Consider the following 12,811-nt stretch of genomic DNA (forward strand, 5'->3'; position numbering starts at 1 on the left):
TAAATATTCCCACCCATTGCCTGCCCCCCCCCCTCACACTTGGAATATTGTGCTCAGTTCTGCTTGCCTCATTAAAAGAAGGATGTGGAGACTTTACAGAGGGTTCAGAGGAGGTTTACCAGGAAACTACCTGGATGGAGAGCGTGACATATGAGGAAAGACTGAGCAAGCTGGGGCTTTCTGTTTGGAGTGAAGGATAATCAGAGACCATATGTAGAGATGTACAAGAGTATGATGGGCATAGACAGAGTGGACTGAGTGTCCAGACAGAGCATCTTTTTCCTGGCAGGACAGGCGCAAAGGCTGTGACCGGAGAACATCCTTTTAAGGTGAGTGGGGAAAGTTTACTGGAGATGTCAGAGGTAAGTTCTTTACACAGAGAATGGTACATATTACTGGGGGTGGCGGTGAAGGCAGATACTTCAGGGGTATGTAATAAACTCTTAGGTAGGCACATGGATGATTGACAAATGGAGGGCTATGTAGGAGGGAAGGGTCAGATCTTCATGGTGTAGGTTTATATAGGTTAGCATAACATGATGGGCCAAAGGGCCTGTACTATGCTGAACTGTTCTATTTTCTGTTTGCTACATTCATGTGGAAGGATACTAATAACTCTGCACCCAGACAGCACAACAGTAACAATCCTTTATTCAAATGATACAAGCATACAAGAGAGAGAGCTCCATTAAAAATTTCCAGTGACTCCACGTACGTTAAGTTTATTCAGCAAGTGCACTGCTGATCCGACCTTTTATGGTTCTGTGAGTGGCCGGAGACACTGCAGCTCCTGCAGGCAAGTATGCTGATAGCAGCTTCCTATCTAACAAGTCTTGTATTGATATCGACTTATTTCCTCTCCCCTCAGTGTGGGTCATACTTGCCTGAGTCTGGCTCATGCCCCTCCACAATGTTCCTATCCATGAACCCATCCAAGTGGCTTTAAAAAGTTGTCACTGTCTCTCCCTCAGGCTTCCCACCATCCACTGTCTAAAAACTTTACCCCTTTGATGTGTTTTCCTCCCCTCACACCTCAGATGTGTGCTCTCGAGTTTGAGACTCTCTTGCCCTGGGAAAATGACTTTCACCCCTTACCTTTATCTCTGCCCCTCAATTTCGTAAATCTCTATAAAGTCACCCCTCAACCTTGTACCCTTCCAAGAGGCAAACCCAGCCTAGCCTTACAAAGGCCTCCATTCCTGCACTGCCTCCTATTGTTATGGCATCTTTCATCAGAGGCACAAGAGAGACTACAGGCGGTTGGAAATCTGGAGAAACACACAAAGGCACTTGAGGAACCCGTGGACAGCCGACGTTTTGGGCCGAGGCCCTTCATCAGGTCTATAGTGCGATGTCTGGAACTGCACACGGTACTCCAGCTGTGCCTGCCCACTGGTTTGCATGACACCGTCATGATGTTCCAGGTCATGTACTCAAGCAGACGTACCAAACACAGCTTCACCCACCCGATCCACCAGTGTCACCACTTTCAAGGAGCAATGACCTTGCAGCCCAGGAGCCCTCTGTACATCGATGCTCCAGGGATCCCTAATAGTTCCTGTGATTAGATGTCCCAAGGTGCACTACCTCACGCTTGCCTGGGTTAAATTTCATCTGCCACTGCTCTGTCCAGCTCTCCGACTGATCTATGCCGTGCTGTACTCTTAGACAACCTTATGTCTAAACCCCCAATTCTCATCCTATCCACAAACAGGCCTGCATCTGATACATGGTTCCTTATTGCTTATCTAGCCTTCATTTTCCTTTGTTAACCATATTTTTCTCAACTATATTTCTGTGAAGGTGACAATATTGTAATCCCATTTGTTGAGTTATATTCTCAGCTCCTCCCCCTACATGTGTCTCTGCACATTCAGTGAAGCCTACCCGCCCTCCCCTGCTTCCCTTCCCATGTCTGTTTTTTTGTCCAACTAAACTGGAAACTGCAGGTAAGCCTACATCGACCACAACATGACTCTGTGCCTAACCAATGCCCCAGGAGTGTGTGATGGGACAGTGTAAAGTGATCTTCAGTCTTGCGTCTCTCTCTCTCTCTCTCTCTCTCTCTCTCTCTCTCTCTCTGCTTAATACCAGGCCCATTTGGGTACTCCTTTGCTTCTGACATTGACACATTCAGTTCCATGCCTTGTGTGATGAATAAATAAACAAACATGAACCATTGACCCCATGACGGGTCAGGAAACCTTAGCCACCGAGAGGAAGGTAACTGTCTCTGAAGGTCTCTTCCTGTTATCCCCTTCAGGGGCTTCGGCCACCCTCCAGCACCCACAGGCCGCCACACTACGCACTGCGCTAATGGGCCTCGTTTCCCGGAAGGCCTCAGTGGTGAAGTAGTACAGGATGGGGTCCAGCACCGCGTTGGAGCTGGCCAGCAGCTGGGAGGCCTGGAAGAGCTGGAGAGCCAGTTCAGATGAGTGGGTGAGCAGTCTGTGGTAGAAACAGAGGAGGGTATGGTAGGGCAGGAAGCAGAAGGTGAAGATGAGCAGGTTGGCCAGGATCATGGCCTGCGCCTTTGGCACCTTCTGTAGCTGCGAACCACTGTTCTTACCTTTCCTCAGTACCCACAGTGCCACCAGAGAGGAGACCAGCAGAAGGCAGAATGGCAGGGCAAAGCCGAGACTGACGGTGACTGCAACTGTGGTCTTCTTGGTAACAGCCTCTAACTGGAGGCAATCCGTGTCCGCGCTGTTGTTTCTGGCAGACTTTAACTTCCAGATGAGGTAAGGCGGAAGACTGGCGCCGATGGAAAAGATCCACACCAGGGCGCTGACCCACGGGGCTGCCCGCTGCAGCTGGCGCATGGGTAAACGGAGGGGGAACAGGGTGGCAATGCACCGGTCCAGGCTGATGCAAGCCAGGAAGAAGATACTGGTGTACATGTTGATGAGGAAGATGAGGAAGCTGAGCTTGCAGATGTTCCTTAGCTTCGGATGGTAGGAGGAGGCAATGTGGAAAGGCAGGAAGCAGACCAGTAGCAGGTCAGCAGTGGCCAAGCTGCGCATGTAGATGGTCGTGCCCGAGCGTAGGCGGATGTGGCAGCTGAAGACCCACAGGGCGCCCGCATTGAACACCAGGCCCAGCACGATGATGATGGCGTAGATCACAGTGAAGGAGGGGTGTGGGATCATGTCGCTCGTCGTGTTTGAAGTGTTCATCCCACTCATTGTCCTGAGAACGGAGTTGAGGGTAAGAAGGGTGGAGGGTGATGGTGAGGTCACATAGACACAGTAGAGATGCACACCCCAATCTGTTTACCAATACCCCATTCTGTATATCGACACCCCAGTCTGGGTACCCAATTCCCAATGTAATTCCCCACTCCCCCATCACTGTACCCACTCCCCTGTCTGTGTACCCACAGCCCAGTCCGTATATCCAAAGACCAGTCTGTGTACCCACACCCTAGCCTGTGTTCCCAATTCCCCAGTACCTGTAGCTACACACAAGTACGTTTCCCAACTCCCCTGTCTGTGTATCCACTCCCCACTCCAGTTTGTGTACTGACACCTGAGTCTATTAATGCATTCCCCAGTCTGTGTATCCACTCCCCAGAATTTGTCCCTGTAACCCAGTTGGTGTACCCACAATCCAGTCTGTGTAACCTCACACCAGTCTGTCTACCCATTCCCCAGTCTCTGTACCCTAACCCCAATCTGTGTACCCTCACTGGGGTCTATGTATCCTTACCCCAGTCTGTGTACCCTCACCCCAGTCTGTCTACCCATTCCCCAGTCTCTGTACTCTTGCTCCAGTCTGTGTACCCTCACCACAGTGTCTGTACCCTTATGCCAGTGTTGGTACCCACACGGCAGTCTGTTAATCCAAACCAGAATGTGTAATAATTCTTCTGTTGGAGTACCAACACCCCAGTCTGTGTACCTCTTCCCTAGTCTTTCTACACACACCATAGTCTGTGCGCCCATTCCCCATTCCCTGTACCCATACCCTAGTCTGTAAACCCACAGACCAGACTGTACCCACTCCCCATTCTCATACCCTCACCCCAGTCGTGGTTCCCATTGCTCAGTCTGTGTAGCCATGGCCCAGACAGTGTACACATGCCCCAGTCTCGGTACCCATTCCCCAGTCTCGTTAAACATTCCCCAGATTGTGTATGCATTCACCAGTCTGTGTAACCACTCCCCAGTCTCAGTACCATTTCTCCAGTCTGTGTACCAATTCAGCTGCCTATGTATCCACTCCTCAGTCTGTGTATCCACACCCATGTGTGTACACACACACACCAATCTGTGTACCCATTCCGCAGTCTGTGTAACCATTCCCAGTCTGGGTTCTGACAGCCCATACTGTGTACCTACTTGGCAGTCTGTGTACTCATTCCCATCTGTGTACGCACACCACAGTCTGTGTACCCATTATTCAGTGTGTGTACACACACCTGAGTCTGTGTACCCAATCACCAGTCTGTGTACCTACACCCCAGTTTGTGTACCCATTCCCCAGTCTGCATACCTATTCTTAAATCTGTGTACCCATTCCCAAATCTGCGTAACCATTCCCCAGTCTGTGTACCCACATGCTAATCTGTGTCCCCACTCCCCAGTCTGTATACTCATTCCCAAATCTGTGTAACCATTCCCCAGTCTATGTACCCATGTCCCACTCTGTGTACCCATTCCCCAGTCTGTGCAACCATTCCCAGTTTGTGTACCCACTTATCAGTCTGTACTAATTTTGCAGTCTGTGCACCCATTATCTAGTGTGTGTACACACCTCCGAATCTGTGTACCCATTCACCAGTCTGTATACCTACATCCCAGTTTGTGTACCCATTCCACAGACTGTGTATCCACAGACAAGACTGCATACTCACTCAGCAGTCTCTGTACCCTCTCGCCAGTCTGTATACCCACTTCACAGTCTTTGTACCCATTCCCAAGTCTGTGTACCCATTCCTCCTTCTGTATACCTATTTCCCAGTCTGTATACCCACTCCCCAATCGGTAAACACATTCTCCAGTCCCTGTACCCACTTCCAAGTCTACCTACCCATTCCACAATCTATGTACCCACACACAATTTGTGTACCCATTTCCCAGACTGTGTAACCATTCCTAGTTTTGTGTACCCACTTATCAGCCTTTTCACACACTCACCAGACTGTGTTCCCATAGCCTGTGTAACCATTCCCCAGTCTGTGTAAACATGACCCCGGTCTGTGTACCTATTACCCAGTGTGTGAACACACACACCAGTCAGTGTACCCAATCACCAGCCTCTGTATCCATTCCCAGTCTCGGTACCCTCACCTGAGTCTATGTACCCACTCTTCGGTCTATATACACATTCCCCAGAGTCAGAATGCTCACCACAGTCTGTGTACCCGTTCCCCAGTCCATACACCCATTTTCCAGTCCCTGAACCCACTTCCAAGTCTGTGTACCCATTTTCCATTCTGTGTACCTACAGCACAGTCAGTGTACCCATTCTCCAGCTCTATATCCATTCCTCAGTCTGTGTACCTACACCCCAGTCTATGTATCCATTCAATAGTCCATATACCCATTCTCCACTCCCAGTATCCACATCCAAGTCTGTGTACCCATTTGCCAGTCTGTGTGCCAACAGCCTACACTGTTTACACATTCCACAGGCTGTGTACCACCAGCCCAGACTGTGTACACACTCAGCAGTCTCGGTACCCTCTCTCAAGTCTGTATACCCACTTTCCAGTCTTTGTACCCATTCCCCAGTTTGTGTACCCATTCCTTATTCTCAGTACCCTCAGCTCAGTCTGTGTACCCAGTCCTAAACCTCTGTAACCATTCCCCAGTCTATGTACCCACTTCCCAGTCTGTGCACCCACTCCTGAGTATGCACTATTCCCCAGTATGTGTACACACACCCTAGTTTATGTTCCCATTCACCAGTCTGTGTACTCGCTCACCATCCTGTGTTCACACATCTCATTTGTGTACCCATTTTCCTGTCTGCATATACACACCCCATCTATGTACCCATTGCCCAGTCTGTTAACTCATTCCCCAGCCTGTGTACACACACCCCAATCCCTATACCTATTACCACTCTGTGCAGCTACGCCCCAGTGTGTTCTGACAGCCTAATCTGTATAGACAATCAGCAGTATGTGTACTCATCTCGTCTGTGTTCCGACAGCCCAAACTGTGTGCCCACTCGGCAGTCTGTGTACTCATTCTCCAGCCTGTGTACGCTCACCATATACCCACTCATCAGTCTGTGTTCCAACAGCCCAGACTGTGTACCCACTTGGCAGACTGTGTACTCATTCCCCAGTCCATATACCCATTCTCCAGTCTCGGTACCCTCTCCCTAGTCTGTATACTCACTTCCCAGTCTTTGTACTCATTCCCCGGTCTGTGTACCTACACCCCAGTCGGTAGACCCAATCCCTGATCTGTGTACTGTACTCATTCTCCAATCTTGGTACCCTCACCTCAGCCTGTGTACCCATTTACCTGTCTGTATACCCATTCCCCAGACTCCCCAACCACTCTCCAGTCTGTGTTGCAACAGCTCAGACTGTGTACTTACTTGGCAGACTATAAACTTATTCCCCAGTCTGTGTACCCATTCCCCCAGTCCCTGTACTCACTCACAAGTCCATGTACCCATTTGCCAGTCTGTGTCCCGACAGCCCTCTGTGTACCCATTCCACAGACTGTGTGCCGACAGCCCAGACTGTGTACACACTCAGCAGTCTCAGTATCCTCTTCTCAGTCCATGTACCCACTTTTCAGTCTTTGTACCCATTCCCCAGACTGTGTACCTATTCCCCTGCCAGTGTACTGATTCCCTAGTCTGTGAACCTATTCCCCAGTTTGTGTACCCATTCCATTGTCTCAGTACCCTCATCTCAGTCTATGTACCCATTCCCCAGTCCGTTTACCCATTCCCCAGTCCCTCTGCTCACTCCCTAGTCTTTGTTCCCATTCTCCTGTCTGTGTACCTATTCCCCAGTCTGTGTACCCATTCCCCAGTCTGTGTACCCATTCCCCAGTCTATGTACCCATTCCCCAGTCTGTGTACCCATTCCCCAGTCCATTTACCCATTCCCCAGTCCCTCTACTCACTCCCTAGTCTTTGTACCCATTCTCCTGTCTGTGTACCCATTCCCCAGTCTGTGTGCCCATTCCCCAGTCTGTGTACCCATTCCCCAGTCTGTGTACCCATTCCCCAGTCCGTTTACCCATTCCCCAGTCTGTGTACCCATTCCGTAGTCCGTTTACCCATTCCACAGTCTGTGTACCCATTCCCCAGTCCATTTACCCATTCCCCAGTCCCTCTACTCACTCCCTAGTCTTTGTACCCATTCTCCTGTCTGTGTACCCATTCCCCAGTCTGTGTGCCCATTCCCCAGTCTGTGTACCCATTCCCCAGTCCGTTTACCCATTCCCCAGTCTGTGTACCCATTCCCAAGTCTGTGTACCCATTCCCCAGTCCGTTTACCCATTCCCCAGTCTGTGTACCCATTCCCTAGTCCGTTTACCCATTCCACAGTCTGTGTACCCATTCCCCAGTCCCTTTACCCATTCCCCAGTCCCTCTACTCACTCCCTAGTCTTTGTACCCATTCTCCTGTCTGAGTACCCATTCCCCAGTCTGTGTGCCCATTCCCCAGTCTGTGTACCCATTCCCCAGTCCGTTTACCCATTCCCCAGTCTGTGTACCCATTCCCCAGTCTGTGTACCCATTCCCCAGTCTGTGTACCCATCCCGCAGTCTGTGTACCCATTCCCAAGTCCGTTTACCCATTCCCCAGTCTGTGTACCCATTCCCCAGTCCGTTTACCCATTCCCCAGTCTGTGTACCCATTCCCCAGTCTGTGTACCCATTCCCCAGTCCGTTTACCCATTCCCCAGTCTGTGTACCCATCCCGCAGCCTGTGTACCCATTCCCCAGTCCGTTTACCCATTCCCCAGTCTGTGTACCCATTCCCCAGTCTGTGTACCCATTCCCCAGTCTGTGTACCCATTCCCCAGTCCGTTTACCCATTCCCCAGTCTGTGTACCCATTCCCCAGTCTGTGTACCCATTCCCCAGTCTGTGTACCCATTCCCCAGTCCGTTTACCCATTCCCCAGTCTGTGTACCCATCCCGCAGTCTGTGTACCCATTCCCCAGTCCGTTTACCCATTCCCCAGTCTGTGTACCCATTCCCCAGTCTGTGTACCCATTCCCCAGTCCGTTTACCCATTCCCCAGTCCGTGTACCCATCCCGCAGTCCGTGTACCCATTCCCCAGTCCGTTTACCCATTCCCCAGTCTGTGTACCCATTCCCCAGTCTGTGTACCCATTCCCCAGTCTGTGTACCCATTCCCCAGTCTGTGTACCCATCCCGCAGTCTGTGTACCCATTCCCCAGTCTGTACCCATTCCCCAGTCTGTGTACCCATTCCCCAGTCCGTTTACCCATTCCCCAGTCTGTGTACCCATCCCGCAGTCTGTGTACCCATTCCCCAGTCCGTTTACCCATTCCCCAGTCTGTGTACCCATTCCCCAGTCTGTGTACCCATTCCCCAGTCTGTGTACCCATCCCGCAGTCTGTGTACCCATTCCCCTGTCTGTGTACCCATTCCCCAGTCTGTGTACCCATCCCGCAGTCTGTGTACCCATTCCCCAGTCTGTGTACCCATTCCCCAGTCCGTTTACCCATTCCCCAGTCTGTGTACCCATTCCCCAGTCCGTTTACCCATTCCCCAGTCTGTGTACCTATTCCCCAGTCTGTGTACCCATTCCCCAGTCTGTGTACCCATTCCACAGTCTGTGTACCCATCACCAGTCTGTGTACCCATTCCCCAGTCTGTGTACCCATCCCGCAGTCTGTGTACCCATTCCCCAGTCTGTGTACCCATCCCGCAGTCTGTGTACCCATTCCCCAGTCCGTTTACCCATTCCCCAGTCTGTGTACCCATTCCCCAGTCTGTGTACCCATTCCCCAGTCCGTTTACCCATTCCCCAGTCTGTGTACCTATTCCCCAGTCTGTGTACCCATTCCCCAGTCTGTGTACCCATTCCACAGTCTGTGTACCCATCACCAGTCTGTGTACCCATTCCCCAGTCTGTGTACCCATCCCGCAGTCTGTGTACCCATTCCCCAGTCTGTGTACCCATCCCGCAGTCTGTGTACCCATTCCCCAGTCCGTTTACCCATTCCCCAGTCTGTGTACCCATTCCCCAGTCTGTGTACCCATTCCACAGTCTGTGTACCCATCACCAGTCTGTGTACCCATTCCCCAGTCTGTGTACCCATCCCGCAGTCTGTGTACCCATTCCCCAGTCTGTGTACCCATCCCGCAGTCTGTGTACCCATTCCCCAGTCTGTGTACCCATTCCCCAGTCCGTTTACCCATTCCCCAGTCTGTGTACCCATTCCCCAGTCCGTTTACCCATTCCCCAGTCTGTGTACCTATTCCCCAGTCTGTGTACCCATTCCCCAGTCTGTGTACCCATTCCACAGTCTGTGTACCCATCACCAGTCTGTGTACCCATTCCCCAGTCTGTGTACCCATCCCGCAGTCTGTGTACCCATTCCCCAGTCTGTGTACCCATCCCGCAGTCTGTGTACCCATTCCCCAGTCTTTGTACCCATTCCCAAGTCCGTTTACCCATTCCCCAGTCTGTGTACCCATTCCCCAGTCTGTGTACCCATTCCCCAGTCCGTTTACCCATTCCCCAGTCTGTATACCCATTCCCCAGTCCATTTACCCATTCCCCAGTCTGTGTACCCATTCCCCAGTCTGTGTACCCATTCCACAGTCTGTGTACCCATCACCAGTCTGTGTACCCATTCCCCAGTCTGTGTACCCATCCCGCAGTCTGTGTACCCATTCCCCAGTCTGTGTACCCATCCCGCAGTCTGTGTACCCATTCCCCAGTCTGTGTACCCATTCCCCAGTCCGTTTACCCATTCCCCAGTCTGTGTACCCATTCCCCAGTCCGTTTACCCATTCCCCAGTCTGTGTACCCATTCCCCAGTCTGTGTACCCATTCCACAGTCTGTGTACCCATTCCCCAGTCTGTGTACCCATCCCGCAGTCTGTGTACCCATCCCGCAGTCTGTGTACCCATTCCCCAGTCTGTGTACCCATTCCCCAGTCTGTGTACCCATCCAGCAGTCTGTGTACCCATTCCCCAGTCTGTGTACCCATTCCCCAGTCTGTGTACCCATTCCCCAGTCTGTGTACCCATCACCAGTCTGTGTACCCATTCCCCAGTCTGTGTACCCATCCCGCAGTCTGTGTACCCATTCCCCAGTCTGTGTACCCATCCCGCAGTCTGTGTACCCATTCCCCAGTCTGTGTACCCATCCCGCAGTCTGTGTACCCATTCCCCAGTCTGTGTACCCATTCCCCAGTCCGTTTACCCATTCCCCAGTCTGTGTACCCATTCCCCAGTCCGTTTACCCATTCCCCAGTCCGTTTACCCATTCCCCAGTCTGTGTACCTATTCCCCAGTCTGTGTACCCATTCCCCAGTCTGTGTACCCATTCCCCAGTCCGTTTACCCATTCCCCAGTCTGTGTACCCATTCCCCAGTCTGTGTACCCATTCCCCAGTCCGTTTACCCATTCCCCAGTCTGTGTACCCATTCCCCAGTCCGTTTACCCATTCCCCAGTCTGTGTACCCATTCCCCAGTCTGTGTACCCATTCCCCAGTCTGTGTACCCATCCCGCAGTCCGTGTACCCATTCCCCAGTCCGTGTACCCATTCCCCAGTCCGTTTACCCATTCCCCAGTCTGTGTACCCATTCCCCAGTCCGTTTACCCATTCCCCAGTCTGTGTACCCATTCCCCAGTCTGTGTACCCATTCCCCAGTCTGTGTACCCATTCCCCAGTCCATTTACCCATTCCCCAGTCTGTGTACCCATTCCCCAGTCTGTGTACCCATTCCCCAGTCTGTGTACCCATCCCGCAGTCTGTGTACTCACATCCCGAAGCCAGGTTACTGGGCTCTCTTGCTGGGTGAATGGAGGCGTGGACGGTGATTGATGGATGCAGCTGGCTCACTGTCTACTTTCTGCTGGGAGGCTGTGTCTCAATCTCTGTGCAAAGGCTGGTGCCTACTAGAAGAGTAATTGCATAGGTTTGAGTGGTAGGCAGGTCACTGCATGGCCAAGAAAGGGAGACAATGGAAAAGTGAGAATCTTAAGGTCCATTAGAGAGGTTGCACAAGATGTATCTGAGACATACTGTAAGTGGACGTTATCAGGGTCACAGTTGCTGAGAGCCGAGCTTGATCATGAATGTGCAGCTTACTGTGCAAGCAGTTCACTCACAGTATCCTCTCTCAGTTATTGATACGTTGAGCCTGTGTTGTTACTGTGACCCTTGACTGTGCAACAGTTAACTGTTGCCTTGCTAACACCGACTGTGGAACAACACAGCACAGGAACAGGCCCTTCAGCCCACCGAGTTGTGCCAATCTAATTAAATTCACGATACCTAATCCCTTTTGCCTGCACATGGTCCATATCCTTTGTTCCTCTGCAGATTCATGTGTCTCTGAATTTAAAAACCTCTATCATATCTGCCTCTACCATCACTCCTTTCAGCCTGTCCATCCGTCTTTGTCAAAAGCTTACCAACAACTTCTCTTTTTAATGTTCAAGTTCAGTTTATTGTCTTTCAACCAAACATATAGCGTCAAACAAAACAATATTTCTCTGGATCAAGGTGCATGACACAGTACATATAACTCACACAGAACACATAAAGTAATATTACCACAAATAAATTTAAAAATAATAAGGTGTATTTACGACACAAGTTAAAAATATATCGCTACTGTCACTTCATATGTGATGAGGCCTGGGAGTTTAGTAGTCTTACGGCCTGGGGAAGAAGCTGTTTCCCATTCTTACAGTTTTTATCCTAATGTTATGGTACCTCCAGTCTGATGGAAGGGGCCAAAAAGGTTGTTGGACAGAGAAGAGGATTATTGACAATGCTAAGTGTCCTGCACAGGCAGTGCTCCTGATAAATATCTCTGACGGGTGGAAGAGAGACACCGATGATCCTCTCAGCAGTCTTCACAATCCCTTGTGGAGACTTGCAGTCGGATGCCTTGCAATTTCATACCAAATGATGGTACAGTTGGTCAGGACACTCGATGGTGCTCCTGTAAAAACTGGTTAGAATGGTTTGGTGGGGGGGGGGGGGGGGTGCCTCAATATCCTCAGGAAGTGGAAGATGCTCCTGTGCTTCCTTGACCAAAGTGATGGTGTTGAGGGCCAAGTGAGAGCACTCCCAGAAATTTGGTGCTCCTAACTTCTCCACAGAGGAGTCGTGTATTTGCAGTGAAGAGTGGCTACACTGCCACTTCTTTCCCTTTTACCCAACCATGTCTCCCCTCTCCCTTCACCCTTCCCACAGTACAAATGCATATCAGGATCAGGTTTATCGTCTCTCGCACAGGTCATGAATTTTTTTTTGTGGCAGCAGTGCAGTACAATACATAAAATTATTGCAGTACTGTGCAAAAGTCTTAGGCACCGTAGCTAAAGTCTAAGACTTTTGCACAATACTAAATGTACTTTGATAATAAATTCAATTTGAACAAACTTGAACTTGGAACTATAGACTTCGACCCCAAGATCTCAAGATCAATGCTCTTAAGGATCCTGCCATCTACTGTGAACTGTCAATTTACACCCAAATCATTGACAAGCAAACACTGTTCATGACGTTCCTGTCCAGTGGGATTATCACACAAATGCACACTTGGACACAGAGAGAAAAAACACATGAAAACACATTCCATTCTTTCTGGTCTCGAGCTCCCCTGTCTCACCTA

The 12,811-nt window shown here is 50.6% G+C and overlaps 1 protein-coding gene across 4 annotated transcripts in view; it reads right to left on the minus strand.

The window, feature by feature from the left end:
• Positions 1–364: 364 nt before the first annotated feature.
• Positions 365–12,811, minus strand: part of LOC132396888 (lysophosphatidic acid receptor 6-like) — a 55,677-nt gene continuing 43,230 nt past the window's right edge. For all 4 annotated transcript variants that reach the window (XM_059974927.1, XM_059974926.1, XM_059974930.1 and 1 more), the window contains exons 2-3: positions 10,947–11,081; positions 365–3,189 (exon numbers count right to left, since the gene is read on the minus strand). In XM_059974927.1, coding sequence (XP_059830910.1) covers positions 2,196–3,189; positions 10,947–10,948 — 996 coding nt within the window. In that variant the 5' untranslated portion in view covers positions 10,949–11,081 and the 3' untranslated portion in view covers positions 365–2,195. The remainder of the gene's footprint in view (positions 3,190–10,946; positions 11,082–12,811) is intronic.

This window comes from Hypanus sabinus, chromosome 7 (genome assembly GCF_030144855.1).
Source record: "Hypanus sabinus isolate sHypSab1 chromosome 7, sHypSab1.hap1, whole genome shotgun sequence".
Taxonomy (NCBI): Eukaryota; Metazoa; Chordata; class Chondrichthyes; order Myliobatiformes; family Dasyatidae; genus Hypanus; species Hypanus sabinus.